The sequence below is a fragment of the Penicillium atrosanguineum genome (genome assembly GCF_028827265.1).
Source record: "Penicillium atrosanguineum strain IBT 20685 chromosome Unknown utg000001l_segment0_segment0, whole genome shotgun sequence".
In the NCBI taxonomy this organism is placed as follows: domain Eukaryota; kingdom Fungi; phylum Ascomycota; class Eurotiomycetes; order Eurotiales; family Aspergillaceae; genus Penicillium; species Penicillium atrosanguineum.
In genome coordinates, this window is record NW_026623133.1 from 715,879 (window position 1) to 735,287 (window position 19,409).

The 19,409-nt window shown below is 51.2% G+C and overlaps 8 protein-coding genes across 8 annotated transcripts; 4 read left to right on the forward strand and 4 right to left on the reverse strand.

Moving 5' to 3' along the window:
• Positions 1-79: 79 nt before the first annotated feature.
• N7443_000266 (threonine aldolase family protein) lies at positions 80-1,195 on the reverse strand (the record flags this gene model as incomplete). Its single annotated transcript, XM_056880322.1, has 1 exon — positions 80-1,195. One exon carries the CDS (start codon positions 1,193-1,195, stop codon positions 80-82), a length of 1,116 nt encoding a protein of 371 aa, XP_056745560.1.
• Positions 1,196-1,524: 329 nt separating this feature from the next.
• Positions 1,525-2,898, reverse strand: N7443_000267 (NAD(P)/FAD-dependent oxidoreductase; the record flags this gene model as incomplete). Its single annotated transcript, XM_056880323.1, has 1 exon — positions 1,525-2,898. One exon carries the CDS (start codon positions 2,896-2,898, stop codon positions 1,525-1,527), a length of 1,374 nt encoding a protein of 457 aa, XP_056745561.1.
• Positions 2,899-3,506: 608 nt separating this feature from the next.
• On the forward strand, positions 3,507-5,161 carry N7443_000268 (Secreted thaumatin-like protein calA; the record flags this gene model as incomplete). The annotated part of the gene is made up of 3 exons (XM_056880324.1): positions 3,507-3,727; positions 3,785-4,008; positions 4,059-5,161. 3 exons carry the CDS (start codon positions 3,507-3,509, stop codon positions 5,159-5,161), a joined length of 1,548 nt encoding a protein of 515 aa, XP_056745562.1.
• A 110-nt stretch (positions 5,162-5,271) lies between these two features.
• Positions 5,272-9,093, reverse strand: N7443_000269 (non-ribosomal peptide synthetase; the record flags this gene model as incomplete). Its single annotated transcript, XM_056880325.1, has 1 exon — positions 5,272-9,093. The coding sequence occupies one exon, from the start codon at positions 9,091-9,093 to the stop codon at positions 5,272-5,274; it is 3,822 nt and encodes a 1,273-aa protein (XP_056745563.1).
• Positions 9,094-11,475: 2,382 nt separating this feature from the next.
• N7443_000270 (NAD(P)-dependent alcohol dehydrogenase) lies at positions 11,476-12,648 on the forward strand (the record flags this gene model as incomplete). Its single annotated transcript, XM_056880326.1, has 3 exons — positions 11,476-11,487; positions 11,534-11,659; positions 11,713-12,648. The coding sequence occupies 3 exons, from the start codon at positions 11,476-11,478 to the stop codon at positions 12,646-12,648; spliced, it is 1,074 nt and encodes a 357-aa protein (XP_056745564.1).
• Positions 12,649-13,497: 849 nt separating this feature from the next.
• N7443_000271 (uncharacterized protein) lies at positions 13,498-14,820 on the reverse strand (the record flags this gene model as incomplete). Its single annotated transcript, XM_056880327.1, has 2 exons — positions 13,498-13,999; positions 14,057-14,820. 2 exons carry the CDS (start codon positions 14,818-14,820, stop codon positions 13,498-13,500), a joined length of 1,266 nt encoding a protein of 421 aa, XP_056745565.1.
• Positions 14,821-16,487: 1,667 nt separating this feature from the next.
• On the forward strand, positions 16,488-17,626 carry N7443_000272 (putative succinate:fumarate antiporter (Acr1); the record flags this gene model as incomplete). The annotated part of the gene is made up of 4 exons (XM_056880328.1): positions 16,488-16,551; positions 16,604-16,701; positions 16,759-16,957; positions 17,013-17,626. 4 exons carry the CDS (start codon positions 16,488-16,490, stop codon positions 17,624-17,626), a joined length of 975 nt encoding a protein of 324 aa, XP_056745566.1.
• Positions 17,627-18,085: 459 nt separating this feature from the next.
• N7443_000273 (twinfilin) lies at positions 18,086-19,345 on the forward strand (the record flags this gene model as incomplete). The annotated part of the gene is made up of 4 exons (XM_056880329.1): positions 18,086-18,104; positions 18,192-18,826; positions 18,924-19,175; positions 19,229-19,345. The coding sequence occupies 4 exons, from the start codon at positions 18,086-18,088 to the stop codon at positions 19,343-19,345; spliced, it is 1,023 nt and encodes a 340-aa protein (XP_056745567.1).
• Between the last annotated feature and the right edge of the window lie 64 nt (positions 19,346-19,409).

The window sequence follows — 19,409 nt, forward strand, 5'->3', positions numbered from 1 at the left end:
GCACTGTAAGTACTTGTATACTTCAGCAAAGTACATTCTGACATTATTCAAAAACATCTATTTTACATCCAAAGTTCACCTAATTATACTCATTCATTCTCGAAGATGTGCCGTACCCAGCTGATTTGATCTTGGAAGCATATCCAGGCGGCAAGTTCTTGGTTAAGATCAACGCTTCAGCGATAGCAGACTTGAGATTCTCAATCGCCTCATCGCTGACCTGATGATGCATAGAAATCCGCGCATCTTGCAGCTTGACATTGAACTTTTGGCATTGCTCAAGCAGAATGCCCATGTCGATATTAGACTTCTCGGCGTCAATGAAGAAAAAGTTCGTGTCAACCGGGATTTGCGGCACCACCCCCATAGTCTTTAGGTCCTCCTCAAGTCTCTTCGTCTTGGCATGCGTTTCCTTCATGGTTGGCCACACTTCTTTCAGTGCAACCATGGCAGCAGCTGTCAAAACACCAGCCTGCCGGATACCACCACCCTGCTGCTTGCGAAGCCACCTGGCTTGCTTGATGTTTGCTTTGGTGGTAGCAAGAACACCGCCAACGGGTGCGCCAAGACCCTTCGATACACACATAGAAACACTGTCGAAGTATTGACAGTATTCCGCCAATGATATACCGGTAGTAGCAGAGGCATTCCACAATCGAGCACCATCACAGTGGACCTTGATATCATTTGCATGGGCAAAGTTGGAAATCTTCTTGATCTCCTCGATGGGCGTGAGAACACCACCGATAGTCAATTCAAGAGAAATGACCTTCGTGGGCGCGGTGTGAATATCGTCCCCAAGAACGACCCAATTCTCAACATCCTCCAGCGTCAAATAAAGCCCATTCTTAGGATGCACCGGTGTCACCATAGCCTGGGATAAAACAGCCAACCCAGATCCCTCCTCCGCATAGACATGTGCCCGATAATCACAAAGCACGGAATGAGGCGGTTGAAACAGATGAACACGAACACCAATCTGATTTCCCATGGTTCCTGATAACATGAAAAGAGCATCCTCCATTCCAGTCAATCGGGCGATCTCGTTTTGAAAATCGGCAGTCATCTTGTCTTCTTGATACACGTCATCGCCAAAGGTGGCATTCGCCATTGCCTCCAGCATGGATGGCGTGGGAGTCGTGAATGTATCACTGCGGAACTCATTGGCGGCCCTGGACTGGCTGGAGGTAGACATGTTGGCTGTTGGTGGAGTTGAGGTTATGGTGAAAATTTGCGGAAGTTGGTGCTGATAAGTTGTGGATAATGCGGGGGCTGCCCCCACACCGTGGAACCGTGCGGTATGACATGCGAATGAGTGTGCAATTCATTTTACAGATGTGAGTCATTAGCTGCTTATCCCCAATTTATCGTATGCTTGGCGCTAAGCATTCCACTCCAAGCAGAATATGAGCACTTGAGAACCGAATATACAAAAATGAAGTCCTTCTAATCACTAGCTTCTCGAGTTCATCGACTACCTATATACAAAACGTCGAATAACACAGCACTTGGCCACTTCATGTCTTACCATATTGATGGTAGCTCCCCATTCGACAACCGCGCAAGTCTCTCCTGGTTAAATTCAAAGCATTCAGGCAGGCCAGTCTCACTCCACTCCCCACCAAGCACAAGCTTAGCCACACCAGGCGCACAAGTAAATATCCTCGCCATTCCATGCCCATTGAACCCAGCACAGATATACTGCCCATCGCCCAGATCCCCAACAAAAGGCACAGAGTCCGTAGTCATGGCAATAATACCCGTCCAAGCATCCTGCAGACCCTCTCCATGACGAGCTTGCTTGAGATGGAAGTCGGGAAAGAGAGTATCAAAACTGCGAAGTGCATCTTCCGCTATTTCTTCATTGAATTTGGAATCATCGGTACTGAACCGGCTGGCTAATGTCTCGACACTGAGAGTCGGATTAGATCGCGATACTCCCAGAACCAGGGTTCCGTCTCCTTGTCGTTGAATCAGCGAGTAGAAGTGGTGGAGGCTGTAGCGCAGGGAGAAGGTGCTTTGCAGGGCATTTTTAGATGCGAAGGCTGGTGTCGGAACCAAAGTGTGTGCCTGGGCACGGTTTGGTCGGAAATAAGGCTCCAAGTGCGGCAAAAGCTGGGCAGCGTGGGCATTCGTGCAGTGGATGATTTTCTCTCCTGTCACAACGCCCTTTGATGTAAGAATATCCCACCTGTCGCCGTTTCGTTTGATTTCTTCGGCTTGACAGTTTGTGAATAGCTTTGCTCCCTGTTCTATCACGGATTGGAGCAGAAATTGTGCCAGCTTAGCTGGGTGACTGGAACCAGCGGGCCATTCGTAAGCAGCTACTGCCCCTGGGATCCTCGTCTTTTCCTGAGCCTCTTTTCCTTCATAGAGTTTGATGTGCGAAATGTCGCCTCCTGCAAGTCCATACGCCGCGAGACTCTCCGCCTCGTACTTTGCGAATTCTTCGGTCATGCAGACGTCAAATGTTGTTGTTAGATTGAAATCGCACTGCACATTGTGTTTCTTGACAAAGTCGTCGACCTTTTCCAAAACAAGACGCTCATTGGCAATGATTTTGAGGGCCTGTTCCGGACCGTGAACTTTTGCATAAGCGCTGAAACCTCGAAAGGCATCAGGTCGAACATGGCCAGCATTCCGAGAACTCGCCCCGCTAGCTGCCTCGCGCGCCTCAAGAATGATGAGGTCCTCTGCTTTCACACCGGCTTCCAGTAGTGAGAATGCAGTGAGGCCACCGGAGATTCCCGAACCGATAATGACATACTTGGATGTCTCGGGCACGGGGTTGAGATGATGTTCGAAAAGATAGGGAAATCCCCGAGTCGTTCGTTGCCAGTAACTAAGACAGGGGGTTGCATTTGGCAGGCTTTTGCTTGAGCCGACATCGGGCGACATTGTCAAAAAAGAAACGATACCGAAGTGCGAGATAAGACAGGCCTGGTCAGATGCTTATATGTGGATGCAAATGTAATCAAAGACCTGATCGGGATCCATGGCTCTTGACTCCGTGCGGGGAAAGTCCGCTATCTCGTACACCTCTCCAAAAAGGTTTACATGCCCACGACTCATAACATTGCTATCGTGATCTTTTCGAGATCAAACACTAGAAGGGCAATTTTCCAACCGGCCAGAAGCGCCCAGGGAAACAAAGTGGCATTCGGCAGCCCCTAGCGCACCAGCCACACGCCCGGTACCCAGAAACGGGGACTCGGCGCACGGCGCCCCTCGCCTCGACCTTCACCATATGCCATTTAAAGCCAAGAAACACCAGCTGGAGCGGGGTTTGCCCATCTTGAGGTCAAATTTGCAGAGCTCGGAGTCATTCCGAGGTTGCTTTAGCCTCCCGAGAGGAGCGACTATTGGTCGGACAAGCTTATCGGCTTTGTACCCCTCGATCTGCACGCGACTGACCACTGCTTTGGTTTCCCGTTTCTACTAGATAAATATTGAACATGGCCTCAGCGGTCTCGTGTGAGACCCCTTTACTTCCTCGTCCGTCCACTATGGGGAACTTCAACATGTTTCGCCGTACTCCGTCGGAGTCGGCGCCTGCCTTTGAGAGGTCTCCCGAGGAGAAAGCGCTCGTGCGACGGCTTGATACTTTCTTCTTGACATTCGGTTGCCTGTCTCAGATTATCAAGTATCTTGATCAGCAAAATATTAATAATGCCTACGTCTCTGGGATGCAGGAGGATCTTCATCTCTATGGTGACGAGTTGAACTTGTGAGATTCCCAGTCTTTGCACATGTTAATAGATACTCATCCCCGGATCCTATGTAGATTCACGACCTACTTCAATGTCGCATACTGCATCATGCTGATCCCCTCACAAATTATCATGACCTACGTCCGTCCGAGCTATTGGCTTCCCGGTCTGGAATTGATCTGGGGTCTAATGACTGGACTTATGGCCATGACCACCAGCGCGAAGCAAGTATACGTCTTGCGCGTATTCCTCGGTCTTTGCGAGAGCTCAGCATGGCCAGGATTCATGACCTTACTTAGTAAGTAGACTACCACATCAAATTACAAGCCAGGAACTAACATCTACTAGTGTACTGGTACACCCCAACAGAGCTAGCCAAACGCATGGGTTTCTACCACTCGTGCCAAGGGATGGGAACTTTATTTGCAGGCTTCATGCAAGCCTCCATCTCCAGCACAATGGACGGCACCGGTGGCCTAGCAGGGTGGCGCTGGCTATTCGTAATCAATGCCATAATCACAGTCGTCTGGGGCTTCGCAGGCTTCTTCATGATCCCAGACACTCCCAACAAGCCCAACCCGCGCGCATTCTGGTTCAAGAAGAACCACGGCGAAATGTCCATGGAGCGTCTCGCTCGCAATGGTCGCGCTGAACCGAAGCGTATTACGTGGGCTAGTGCGAAGAGGACATTCTCTGGCTGGGTCGTTTACTTTGTTGCGACACTTTATGCTGCCACTGTTCTAGGGACCTATGGTTATGTGTATTTCTCGCTTTTCTTGAAATCGCTCAAGAATCCCGATGGAAGCCAGAGGTGGAGTACGTCCGAGGTCAACGCTATTCCGATCGGAGGGTCTGCGATAAATGTAGTTTTCGTGTGGATTTGGGCTCTTTTATCTGATTTCTTACGAACTCGATGGACGCTCATCGTGCTCCAGGCTGTTATCGGGATCATTCCGTGCATTATCATGAGCATTTGGACTTCACACCCCAATACGGTGGCTCTTTCAGCTGCCTATGCGTCTTACTTCATCTCATATATTTGTCTCGGCACGGCACCTCTGATTTTCGCCTGGCTTTCTGATCTGATTCCTCAAGACCCCGAGGTACGCTCACTTGTTGTTGGTGTTTCGGTTGCTGGTTATTATGCTATCTCGGCTTGGTCGCAAGTTCTTGTGTGGCCCGCTACTCAGGCACCATATTACAAATATGGATGGCAGTCTGCGTTGGCTTTGTTGGTTCTCGTTATTATTATGACCTGTGCTTTGAGGTATATTGATGTGAGATACCTACTGCCGAAGCGGGAGGAGTTCCAGGCGGAGATAGATGGTCAGGAGGTTGGGGGGAAAGATAGTGTTTTAACTGCATTGGAGGATGAGGATCAGGCTGGAAAGGCTGGCCCGTCTGGTTACGATCGCAAGACGGTTCAATCACATGCTGTGAACGAGGTATGAGTTCTTTAATTTAGTGATTTGGAAGAAGTGGTTCTTTGAAGCAAATAATAAAATAAGCTATAAGTCTATCTAGGTATTTCAGACACTAGATCCCATTCAGGGTAAAGATATCAAATAGGTTCATCACGAGGCTCAACCAGAATCTCATTGACAGAGACGTATTCTGGTTGGCAAAGAGCATGAACAATCGAATTCGCCACATCGGACGGCTCAAGGATTTTCGCACCAGAGGGCTCTCCGAACTTCTTAACAGCTTCTGTATCCGTCGACATGTTCAACAATGGAGTGGCTGTGTTACCAGGCTGGATGGCAGTCACGCGCAAGCCAGCACCGGCGGTCTCGAGACGCAATGCCTGGAGTGTAGCCTCGACGAAGAACTTACTGGCTGAGTAGACACCCAGACCGGGGAAGACCTTGCGTCCGGCATCCGAGGAGATAGCGACGATATGACCGCTGCCACGCTCAAGCATGCCGGGCACGGTAGTTCCGAGGGCATTCAGGAGACCCTTGCAGTTGACGTCAACAGTGCGTTCCCACTCGTCGAAGTTGGTGTTCTTCATCATCTCGAAGTACATCACACCAGCGCATGAGACGAGGATGTCGACGGGGCCAAGCTCTTCGCTGGCTGCCTTGACAAGATCTTCGGTCTGCGTCTTGCTGGTGACATCAGTGGATCGAATAACGCACTTGACACCGTGGACATCAACCTGGCGCTTGACGGATTCCAAAGCGTCCAGGCGGCGAGCACCCAGAGCAACGGCACACCCTGCCTTCGCCAGGGCAGAAGCGACAGCTGCGCCAATGCCTGAGGACGCGCCAGTCACGACAGCGACCTTTCCGCTCAGAGGTCCTCGAACGATGGGCTTAGGAGCAAGAGCTTGCTGGCGAATGGGTGCTCGGGGAAGCCATCCTCGAGCGAACCAGTGACGAGTGTATGTCTCGAGCAGCAGGGCATCCACCTTGGGTCGCTCAACTACCGATCGGAAGGGTCTAGTCAGGGAGTTGTCGAGGACGACAATTCCGCGCAGGAACTCCACGGTCGGCATGCCACTGCGAAGAATGTCGACAGTGAATGAACCATCTCCACCCTTGGCGAGACCGCGCTTTTCGGACCAGAGAGCTACCCACTCATCCCAGGGGAGAGGCTTGGTGGGATACCCAAGCGTGTTCAGGTTCTCGAAAACGGATCGAATGTTAACCGGATCGGGGTCTCCCAGGTGGAACATCGTCTGGTTTGCCTGTGTCTGTGTGGCGAGGTGGACGATACTCTTGCTCACAAAGTCAACAGGAGTCATCTCTGCTCTCCAGCCTTCGACGTCAGGGGCATAGCCAAGTCTGATAGACTCGACGATCAACGCAGTCAGCAGATCCCATGCATTGGCTGAACCAGTGAGACTGTGGCCACTGATGGTACCGCAACGATGAATCTTGACTGGCAATCCCCGCTCACCAGCCTTGAGGACAAGCTGCTCGGCAACCCACTTGGTTTGACCGTAGCCATCGGCAAGTTTGGTAGGGACGTCCTCAACATCAATAATTGTGCTTTCAGGCCAACCCTTCTCTTCAGAAGGAGGCAAGACACCGTTTGTGGAAACATATTGGACAGTCGCACCGCTCTTAGATGCAAGACGAAGAATCTCACGAGTTCCTCCAACATTGGCAGCACGCAGCGCTGCGTATGGGTAAACAAGATTGACAGTAGCTCCAGCATGGACGATGACCTGGACACGGCCAGCGATTTCATCATATGCCTCAGGCGACAAACCGAAGTGAGGACTCGACAGATTACCAGGAAGGACCTCGACACGCTCCATGATCGAGTCTCGCCAAAGACCAAAGTCGAGAAGGTTGCGGCGAATACGAGCCACACCTCCAGCCTGGTCATCCACTTCCGGATCCTTGAAACGAACCATACAGATGATCTTGGCCGAAGTGTTTTCTAGCAAATCGCTGAGCAGGAAAGCACCAAGGAAACCAGTTACACCGGTCAACAACACGGTATCAGCCGAGGCAATCGACTTGAGTGAAGCATTCGTTGGGGGCTTGATGTCCTCGTCAAGGGTGGCATCCGCGAGCAAGACGGCGGGAAGATCTGCTTGCACGGCGGCAGTGTGGCCATCTCGGACCGCACGCACAGTGTCTAATTGACCAGCGAGTGTGACATTCTCTGCGAGTCGAGGAATAGCGACACGGAAGCCGAAATGACGAGACATTCGGCCAGCAAGGTCTGCCAGCGACAAGGAGTGACCGCCAAGGTCGAAGAAGTTGTCCTCAGGCTTCAGACTAGACTTTGTAGTCTTCAAGACAGTTGCCCAGATGGCAGCGATATCATCGATACCAATTGGATCTTTCTCCGCCACGCGATCGCCGATGGGGCTGGGGGTGCGGGGGGGAGTAAGACTCTTGAGATCGACCTTTCCAGAGACTTCATGGGTGGGCAGTTCCTTCATGACAACCCACATAGACGGAAGCATGTAGTGAGCGAGATGAGGCTCGAGAACGCGACGAGCGGAGGGGCTGTGTCCAGATTCGTTGATCTCGACCACTGGCCGAGCGTCCGATGCATCCTTCTCAGCGGCCACGACGTAGGCACACAACTGACGATCGAGACCGTCGCCATGAGCAGTGACGGCGCAATGACTGACGGCCAAGTGCTGGTAGATTTCACTCTCCACCTTGGCTGGGACCACTGAATACCCACGAATCTTAATCATGGCACCCACTCGGCCGGTGATCTCGAGATGTCCTGACTCTAGCTTGCGTGCCAAATCGCCGGTCCTGTACATGAGCGCATCGGGCTTGGTATCAAATTTGTTGGGAACGAAGGCCTTGGCAGTCGTCTCCGGAAGGTTGAGATATCCCCGAGCCAGCAGGTCTCCTCCAACATATAGCTCACCCGCAGTACCCACTTCCACTTCCTCCGCGTTCTCGTTGAGAATATACGTTGGAACGAGAGGCGGACCAACAGCACAGTAATTAGACTCCGTATCAATTAGATCGCGGATATCACCGCATGCAATTTCATGTGTTTCGCATGCACTGTAGCAGTTGAGGAAGCGGGTGTTGGGCAAAGTGCCGATGCCGCGGCGAGCAAGATCGGCGGTTACAACTTCGCCATTGAGCCAGAGGGTTCGCAATTTGGGAAGACGAGTCGCAATTCGTGGGTAGCGCGCAAGAACGGTGGCAAGTAGGGTGGGGGTCATGAGAGTATCGGTAATCTTCTTGGCTTCGAGCAAGTCGACTAGCGCGGCGGGGTCGTAGCTGACTTCGTCGGGAACACAAACAACCGTGGCACCTCTAAATAGGGGACGCAGCATTTCCCAGATGAAGAAGACATTGCAAGCTACTCGGTCTCCAGGCTGCAAATCTTGTACCGCGAATCGTAGGTCGTATGAAAGCACCGGGGCTCTCTGGGGGTTGGCGATCCCCTTGGGCTTGCCGGTGGTGCCCGAGGAGTAGGAGACAAACGCCAATCGGTCCAAATCGTCCTCAGCCGGCAACGGGGGCAGTTCTGAGGTATTGTAGCTTTCTTCGGGGGTCGCCAAGTCCAGGGAGATGACAGGGCAGTCGGACTGCACCTTACCAGCCTCTGCTTGGTGGGTGATCACGACAGCGGGCTTCGCATCCTCAATGACATCAGCGAGGAGCTGCGGGGGATAGGCAAGCTCCAGGACTAAAAATGCACCTCCCGCACGAAGAGCTGCCAGGCACGCAATCACATAGTGCGCGCTCCGAGGCAACAACACTCCAACGAGAGTGTCTCGGCCGACCCCGCGGAGCCGCAGCCGAATGGACAGATCCTCGACTTCCTTGTCAAGCTCGGCATAGGTATATGTGGTTTTCTCATCCTCTAACGCCAGGGCATCGGGAGTCGCCAGGACCTGCTTCTTGAACAGCGACGGCAGGTCCAGCCTGGTGTCGATGATGGTCATTTTCGAGAATCTCCGAACGAAAAAAGGTAGGTCGTGCTCGGTTCTCGAATGGCTAGAAAGGATCTAGTGCACGGATTCGTACAACCGCAAGGGAGTCGAAAGTGAAATCTGATGCTATAACAGCTGCGGATGACGCGATGGGAGAAATAAGTAGACTGGAAAATGGCCACATGCCATGTTTCTTGATTTTCTAGCCCGATTTGTTGAGAGCGAATATGATGGCAAGCTCGTATGGGGACTAACCACTAAGCTAGTCTATATCTCGTTTAGCAGGAAAATCTTTGGAACCTCAGAGGTCATTTCCCTTATCGGGGCCAATCAATGCCGCATCCGCTAAGATGCCATGCATCGATTCGAGGCCTGCCACATCAGATCCCCCTCCCGATCGCGGCTTATATAGTTCCTGAGTGGCGGACGCTACTGTGGCTAAATAGTCGTTGTCATAGCTATGACTGTGCCTCCTAGGAAATCACCCCTCCATATAGAGAAAATGTCCCTAGAAGACCCTAAGAAAAGCAGATGGAGTTGTCCATCTGCTTCTTCAGTTGTGGATCTGCCCCCACTATATGGCAATTTGCATGTGAAAGTCTCTTCCCCAACGCTTTCCAAGGTTGGTTCCTGGTTACTAAGGCCTTCGTCGCTTAAACGTGTTCTTTACACGTCAATATAGCCATTACACATAGCTAAGGCTCAAGGTCTCGTACGAGATCTCGTGCTACATGCTTAGGTGGCTTTTTTTTTTTTTTGGACTGTGCCCCGCGCACCTACCCCGCGAATATTCTGGACTTGTCTTCATTGAGCGATACTCTTCCGACTTATTCCCTTCCCTTTCCATGTTTCTGGAAACTTATCTTGGCTAACGTCATTTGAACGCTTTTTTCAAAAGTCTATGCTGGTACTTTCAAGGTTTAATGCCCTGACCGTGGCTGGCACGTGATCCACGTGGCCTACTCGCATTTATCATTGACCATTCATTCCTCACCACCTAAAGAACGCTATCTCATGAGATCATGGACTTGATTTAAGGTCTAAAATTGGAATATTATGGTATGACAAGAAGGGAAGGAAGATCAGCAAACCCCTCAATCTGCAACGTCACTTTATCCGTCTCTCCTTGGTCTGGACCAGTCAAGCACACCCAAAACTAGAAATTATTTCAACTACACGGGACAGCTAGTTGATCCACGGGCACAGACAACATATGAGAAATTACATAATGCTGAAGAGAAACAAACCCATAGAAGTCAACTACGAGCGTCTCAGACGTAAATAGGGTCACCTGACTGAAGGGTGCTCCGACCAATCATATTGCCGCTTACCATACTGTCCAATGAACCCATGATTCAAGTTTACTTCATGATGCCTGTGGTCATCTAGACGTTGCTTATCAAATATCTGTAATCGGCGGCATGACTACCGCAGTAATTAGAGCCACGGTGCCAATCACCGCGCGACACATCCTGCACTCAGAATTTGCCAGTAATGTCCATTGTTCTTGTTGCCGCCTAGAGACCACACTCTCTTAAACACTTTCTTCATCATTTTCTTTACAAGCCTGTCTTAATTGATATCCCAACGCTTCCTTCTGAAGGATCTTGTGACTAATCAAACGGGAAGTTTCCGAGCCTTGCAAGGATCGCGGGTGAAAAACTACCCCCGAATTGATGCGAAGATGAAGAATAGGGACCAATCTCGGCAATCAAAGCAGCGGCTCAGGAACCAAATACGCATTTAGGCTTCAAAACCACGGGCCGCACCTCGAGTTGATTGAGGCGGATTGGCGGGGTATATTTGACAAGGCTGGCTCGAAGATGGTCAAGCTCTATAGTTACCCAGGTGTTGCGGAGAGCTTGATTGAGACTGAGCTTGCCTAATAGTGACGCTTTCATTGCTCTATCAACATAGAGAGTTGGAAGTACAACATGACCGGGTCATCATGTATTTATACATCAAGGCCTCGGAGCTCAGTCGACCGTGCGGGGTGAGACGGCAATTTTTTCACGCAATTAATGAAAATTTCAGATGAATACCAAAATGTACATCTTTCTTATATAGTACTAAGGAAATATAGGCCATGCAATATATTGAAGCAACTGAATGCTCCGGGTAACCCCACAGTCAACCCGACCGGTTCTAGATTTATTGCAGAGTACTTCAAAAAACTTGTAACATAACGGGGTAGTCCCGGTCATACCTAGCATACGCCGTTTGCCCACCGAAGGCCCGTTCACAAGGAGTCAGCCCGTTGGATTCACACTCGACTTGGTTTTGAGTAATCTTTATTTGAGGGGTCATCGGTCGACAACCACCCGATCTTACTTTAAAATGCTGCCACTTACTCCTGAGCTCCATTAAAATCTGCCCCCATCATTAAACCTCAAAATGTCGCAAAATGTAGGCTCAGACAACCATCCGCTATCCATCACATTAACAATTCTAGACCAACCTATCTTGCGTTCTTTTCGGCGCCGGTAAAGTTCGCTTCGAAAACCTTCCTATTCCCCCACTCGACGACCCTCATGATATCTTGATCCGCGTTGCATATGTCGGTGTATGTGGCAGCGATGTGAGTTGTCCATATTGAAAATGATATAATATTGGGGCTAATAGACTTTCTAGGTCCACTTCTGGCATCATGGGGGTATCAGCCGCAAAGTCTCGGAAAAAATGCCCTTAGTTATGGGCCACGAGGCCTCTGGGATCGTCGACTCCATCGGAGTAGCCGTTTCAAGTGTCAAGCCAGGTGATCGGGTTGCCATCGAGCCGGGCTTTCCATGTCGGCGATGCAATCAGTGCAAGCAAGGCCGATACAACATCTGCCCTGATCTGAAATTCGCCGCTGATCCCCCCCTTACGAACGGGACATTATGCCGACTATTTAGGATCCCCGAAGACTACGTCTACAAAATCCCTGACTCTATGAGCTTGCAGGAAGCTGTACTTATTGAACCTTTGAGCGTTGCTGTGCATGGTGTTCGGCTTGCTGAGTTGAGACCCGGTCAAAGTGTCCTGGTTCAAGGATCTGGCACGATCGGCTTGATGGCTGCTGCAGCTGCGAAAGCATTTGGTGCCCGAGTTGTTTTCATTTCGGACATCAATCAGAATAAGCTGGATTTCGCAAAGTCGTTTGTGGATTGCACTACATTCGTTCCAGATGTCCATTCTACTCCAGACATAGCTGCAATAAAATTCCAGGAAGAGATGGGCATTCCAGGTGGTGTCGATGTGGTTCTGGAATGTACTGGGGTGGGATCATCGGTGGCAACAGGTCTTTATGCGTGCGGCCCTGGTGCCATATTTGTTCAAATTGGGATGGGTCAGCCGATGCAAAGTATTCCTCTACTCGCAATGAGTGAGAAAGAAGTTGTCCTGAAGACTTGCTTTCGGTATGCGCCGGGTGATTATGAGATTGCGCTGGAGCTGGTTGGCTCGGGTAAAATTCCGGTCAAAGAGTTGATCAGCAGTACAGTGCCATTTGAAGATGCTACTGTGGCATGGGCGAAGACAGCCAGAGGAGAGGGGATCAAGAACTTGATTCAAGGTGTCCAGGACTAGTCTTATCTAGGATGTCGCTTATCTCTCATTGTCCGGCACGCTCGTTCCAGTTGCGGTCGAAGGCATGCCGGGATCGTTGAGCTGTGCAGAATTCGTTTAGCATCGCGTGCTCATTAATGGTTAGACGTCTTTCATACCTGATGGAACCACATCCAAAGCCTTATAGAGACATTGAGCGGCTGATTTAGCATGTAGATCGCTGATTCCGCAATTTCATCCGGAACAAGTGGCCTAATTGCGATTAGTCTTGATTCAATAAATGAGTACCATGGAATCATTTGTTCGACAAATTTCCACATGGACTGCCATAGCTTGACCATGAGTCAGTGGGAAGCATATGTGCCCCTGAACTCGCTCAGACCAAAGAGTCAAGCTTTTACTATTCAGACATAGATAAAGCCGATTCAAGAGACATTGAAAACAACAAAAAAGGGACTAACTTAACTAAATGGCTGGGAAGACAATTCGAAAGACTGAAGATATGCTGAACCAACCTTGGAAGTATTTGGGCCCATTTGCTCTATCTTTTCAGGCTGTAAGTACTCTCGGGGTATAGAACGATTACTTGACTCACTCAACTACTGGGGCTCGGCCAAAAACCCTTGACTCGGAAGGGGTCCACCCTTTGCGCGGTGGAAATCTTGGCATTTTCGGAAATCAGCTAAAAACAATATTGGATCCACAGGCCATGCCATTCGCTTTCTGGAAGGTCTCAAAAGGCTTGTCAAAGGCTTAGCAATAGGTGTCTGATGCCCAATCAAAAAAGCTTCTTATTCGTCCGAGATATACGTAATGCGTTAAAGAACAGAAGTGCCAATCATAAGTCATTCGAATCATAATCTGGACGCATCAAGCATTTGTGCGCCCATTTTCGTCAATAATGCCATGGGTCTCTACCGATGTCTCCGCCATGTCAATGTGAGTTCCATCCTCTTGGCCCTGCTCCACATCCTGCTTTTCAGCTACTCGGGCATGCCATCGCTTGAACATCTGGACAAAGAAATGAGCTACGGCAATCTGCTCCGTGGTGTACAGCAAGACCGGCACGGATGTCTTTGCCTTGGTGTATAAATCAAGTGGCTCCCACATAGCATATAGTAACGGAATTCCCAGAGCCGTACTCTTCGCGGGGCCACAAAAGCAAACGGCAATTGCTTGTTCCGGGGACATGGGCTTGAAGACCAGCTTGGACCAACCGCGAGAAGAGAGGAATCGCGGAGGCCGTGCTGCGAAGAAACACACCACGGTCAGGGTGATGTAGAGTCCGACGTTGAAAAGCACAACAAAGATAATGCTTTGGGCTGACATGGACTGAAGAGCTCCTGTGGCGAAGCAGGACGAGAATGTGGTCCTATCCCAATGTTAACATGTAATTTCATATTTCATATTTCATAATCATGAGACCCACCAAATCAGTAGCAACATGCAGACAGAGGCCCATTTGGGCATTTTGGTCTTCTGCAGCACCCAAGCTGTGTGATCGGGCCAAGTCCACCGTATCAACTGACCCACAAAGAGGGGCAGCAGACAACTCAGGCCAAGTTGCTGAAACACATTCTTGTACATGCTGCCCAAGTTCCCACCACCATATCGCCATTGATCAAACTCAGCCGTCTTGGGGATCAAACTCACTGTCCAAGCCGCGGTGATAAACGGTCCAAGGATATTGGCAATCAATACTTCCACCAATGCCGCTGCATCGTCGCCCCCTGCAGCCCTCGTCATCACCACATTGGAAGCAATAGTCGTCGGGATACATGCGGTGAAGATATAGCCAGCCAATACAGCTCGATCAATTTTCCCACTCGGATCACCCGCCAAGATGATATACACGACGGCCAGAACAAGCGCCGGGATAAACAGAAACGATATCACTTGCACCACGATATGCAGTCGCCAGTTCAAGAGCTGGGTGAAGAGCTTCTGGCGTGGGATGCTGAGGCCGGAGATGAGGAAAATGATGGCAATCACCCCGTACAAGATGCTATACTGGCTTCTGATGATTCCTCCATGCTTGGCTACTTGAGGGAAGTAGTAGGCCAGTACGCAGACAACTCCGATACCGATCAGTAACCACTGGTGCAGGATAAACAAGAACACTCGTTTGGACACAGCCTGCCACCGCACAGGGGCTCGCTGCTCCGTGGCCACTGCGACCGTGGATTCTTCCATGCCTATTCAAAGACACACGGACACGATCCAGCTGTCTGGAAGAAGCCCTTTCCACACTTGAAGTCACGCATTCGACTTTTTGGGGGGGGTTGTCCAGAAATGTTGGGCAGGGATAGTGCGATCGGGGTTTCTCCGACTTGACTCTGGAGATCATTACGGCGATTTGTTCACCCTACACTAGACTCAGCAAACCACCTCTCCCAATGTCACCACCCCTACAGTTTAACGGCCATGATCTGATAAGCCAAAGCCAAAGCTAAATGAACTCAGTTCTGAGCGGGATTAAACGCCGAAACCGGGTACCCAGCCCAAGCCGACAGTCGGGACAGCCACTTCACATGCGCGCAACGCACATGCAGCATGATGTAATCTATCCTGAGCTTCTTCAGCCTCTTGAAGTAGGACCTGCGTGCTCATAATACGCTCGCATAGCGATGTTGATGTCCATGTCGATTTCGCTGAACCCCTATTCGGCAATCCAGACCCCATAACTCCCCTATATAAAGCCCCCGCGGTAAACCATTCAGCCGCCACCCGGGGATGTCCACCTCCATCTCTTTCGCAACCCCGGACTTCCGGCCACATGACACGTCAACAGGGCAGGGACGAAACAGGAACAGTAGTTTAATTTCCAAGACCTCTGACTCGGTTGGGCTGTCGAATGGACGTCAAGTGACCTAGGCTTCGAGATTACACTGCGCGCCAAAAAAGAACCTCGGCTGAGGGGAGCTTTGGTGATGGTCCGAATTCTTCCGGAAGCCCAGCGCGGGCGTCACGGGGCGGAATGCGCTGCGATTGCGCTGTGAATCTGCGGTTCCACAGACCGATCGGTGCCGGGGTAATTCAATCTCCCTGAGGTACGGTACGGAGTATTTCGTCGACCAAGGGAGACTAGAGGTAGCCCCTGGGAGGTGTCTGTAGTTGTAATGCGAATAGAGTATGGTCAATCTTCACGGGCATCAATATCCTTTTAAGTCTTTTTAAGATCTACGGATGACGACAGTGACAAAAGCATGTGAAGTCAGATCATCCAGATCCGGGGATCCTGGCGGTGCCGCAGTCCAGGGCCGTGGAGACAGAGTCATCCGCCCTTGTTCCCGAAGGCCTCGGGATTGATTTGGACACTCCTGGATCGGAAGTAGCTGAAATTATAAGATTGCCGGAACTCCCTCGGTTGAGCTTTCGGTCTAGTCTTGTCCCTTTTCTCTAATATTCTTCTGTGCGTCAACACGGGGGTTTTAAGTCTTAAGTGTTAAGTCTCGAGTCTCGGCGGCAAAGAACTATACACTTCCGCTCGTCCAGCTCCCTCCGCTTCCCCGTTAGAGCTGTGTTCCCCACAAAGTTTGCGAACCGCCACTCGAACCGATTTATCCTCGGGACTTCTGAGGTCATTAAAACCTACAATTGATCACTGATCACTTTACACCCGCAACTCTTGATCTTCTCTTGTCTCGGTCGATCTTGTCCTATCTCTCGTCCCCGGGATTGTATACTTCCGACTCACTCCGCAATTTCGGTTATCCCCATCACGAACATCGGCTTTTCTCGGTCAATTGATTTTCGTTTTGGTCGCGAAAACAATAGCATCTCTGTGATCCTTTCATCTTTGGGTGAATAGGCTGTGTGCATACTCTATACCATCCGACTGGGAAAAAAAAAAAGTCACCATGTCGGCCAAAAATGTACAGAGCAATGGCAACAGGAGGGCATCGCCCGCCGTAAACTTGATTGGTAGATGTCACCATACCCAATGCCTCCAGCTTCAATGCTAACTGTGAGACAGCCGGTGGTGGTGCTGGTATGATGGAAGCTCTTGTGTGTCACCCTCTGGATACGATCAAAGTCCGAATGCAGCTCTCGCGGAGAGCCAGAGCTCCTGGTGTAAGTCAAGTCGCTGCAATACTCCCATACCATTGCTAACCATGTTGCTGGATATAGGCTAAGCCCCGTGGCTTCATCACCACCGGTGCCGAGATCGTGAAGAAGGAAACTGCTATGGGTCTGTACAAGGGTCTGGGTGCCGTGTTGGGAGGTATCATCCCCAAGATGGCCATTCGGTTCACGTCATACGAATACTACAAGTCTCTGTTGGCGGATCCGGAGACGGGCCACGTTACCAGCAAGGCTACTTTCCTGTGTAAGTCCAACATTCACCTCCCTTTCCCCGATCAATTGGCTCATCTCTCGCGCAGCTGGTCTCGCCGCCGGTGTCACCGAAGCCGTGGCCATCGTCAACCCTATGGAAGTCGTCAAGATTCGTCTGCAGGCGCAACACCACAGTCTTGCCGATCCCCTTGACGCACCCAAGTACCGCAGTGCTCCCCACGCCCTGTTCACCGTGATCAAGGAGGAGGGCTTCAGCACCCTGTACCGCGGCGTGTCTCTCACCGCACTCCGACAAGGAACCAACCAAGCCGCCAACTTCACCGCATACACCGAGCTGAAGGCCGCTCTCCAGCGCTGGCAGCCCGAGTACGCCAACTCCCAGCTGCCCTCGTACCAGACCACCGTGATCGGTCTCATCTCCGGAGCCGTCGGCCCCTTCTCCAACGCCCCCATCGACACCATTAAGACCCGCCTCCAAAAGACTCGCGGTGAGCCCGGCCAGTCCGCCGTCCAACGTATCATGGTTATCGCCAAGGAGATGTTCAAGCAGGAGGGTGCTAGCGCTTTCTACAAGGGTATCACCCCTCGTGTGATGCGTGTGGCTCCTGGTCAGGCCGTGACGTTCACCGTGTACGAGCTCCTCAAGGGCAAGCTGGAGGCGTCCAACTGGGCCTTTGTGGGTGGTAAATTCGAGGAGTAAAAGATCTGGTGGTTCGGTTTTTTTTTTGGAAAGCATTGTGATACCACACCACAGCATGGTGGGCGTTGCGTTTCCTTTGTCTGTTCGCAGTATTTTTGAGTCTGCGAGGAATCGCTGGTCAAGATAGGCCGGTCGCAACGGTTTCTGTATATATGGTTCTCTGGTTATTTGTATACCACTTTGTTGGATTCATTGAATTCTTGTACACGTGGGTTCAAATGTTTCTTCTGTAGGTTGTAGTGAAAGATCCACCGATACGAACCATTCAATCCATCGATTATTCCTGATGTGTATCTTCAAGACCAGAAGAAAAGGTGATGGCTGCTCGGGTCTGCGTCCTTGCAAGTTGAGAAAGGTGAACCCCACCAAACGTGGCCGCTCCGAGTCCCCCTCACCGCTTCCCCTCTCTCCGTAAACAACCACTCGATCAGTCCAGGATCCCAGCACAGCACCGGCATCATGCAGTCGGGAATCTCAGGTACGTCCGGTGGAGTCCAGTGGCCTACAATTTCTTATCCATGCATTGGCCTCCCAATTCTACATCCAGCGCTTACACGATAACCAGTCTCCTCGGAGCTGCACGATGCCTTCAACCGTTTCACCTCCGACACCTCAAGCTTCTGTCTCCCGGTGACTATCACATCGGAGGAGCTGACACCACTCACCCCTATCGGCTTCGCCGGTGCCTCTTCCGGTCCGGATGCTTTCTTCTCGTCGCTGTCGCAAATCTCGTCCATCCTGCAGCCCAAGACCCCGATCTACCTGCTGCTCCGCCGTCCCACTTCCACCTCGACCTCCCTAGTCGCTCTGACCTATATCCCTTCCAATGCGCCCGTGCGCCCCAAAATGCTCTTTGCGTCGACTCGCACGTCGCTGACTCGGGAGCTTGGAAGCGAGAAGTTCGGGTCCTCAGTATTCGCCACAGAAGAGGATGAGATCATCAGTCAGGATGCGTGGAAGGAGCGCGATGGTATCGCTGCTGGTATTGGTCGGGAAGAGCTGATGGGCGAGAAGGAACGTGAGTTAGAGGCTGTTCGGAGGGCTGAGGCCGAGGCTCGCAGTGGAACTCCCCGAAGTGACATCGGTATTGGCGGCACTTTTGGACCGGGCTCTGGATCGGGCATGAGAGTTACCATGCCTGTTGATGATGGCGCTAAGGCGGCTTTGAAGGAGCTACAGGAAGGTGGTCTAGTGCAGCTGGTATGGATCCAGTTCCACCCCCAACGCCACCATTCTACCATGGATGAACTGGTGCGGGCATAAGTTTGATTTCAGTGCTAATCTACTTCCGCTACAGACTGTTGATATTCCCACGGAGAAAATCACACTCGCCGACTCCCAATCTGGTGTCGAGCCAGACTCTGTCGCCTCCCATATCTCCACATCTTCGCCCCGGTATTCCTTCTACCACTATCCCGGCTCGAGTGTTGTGATTTTCGTGTACACATGTCCCACTGGGTCTTCGATTAAAGAGCGTATGCTGCACGCTAGCTCGCGGAGGACTGCCATTGCGGTGGCCGAGGAGGAAGGACTCAAGATCGAGAAGAAGGTATGTTTGCTTGTGCTTTGTGGAAGATGTAGTCGCTAATGCTTGAATGACAGATCGAGGCCTCTGGTCCGGATGAAATCACTGGAGACCGACTGCAGGAAGAAGTCAAGCCGCCCCGGGACCAGGGTCCTGCGCGTGGATTTGCCCGTCCCCGTCGCCCTGGCCGGTAAATCACTCGAAGGCAAGACTTTCGACAAGTATTTATAAGAGCCTTAGATAGCCTGTCAAGTCGTG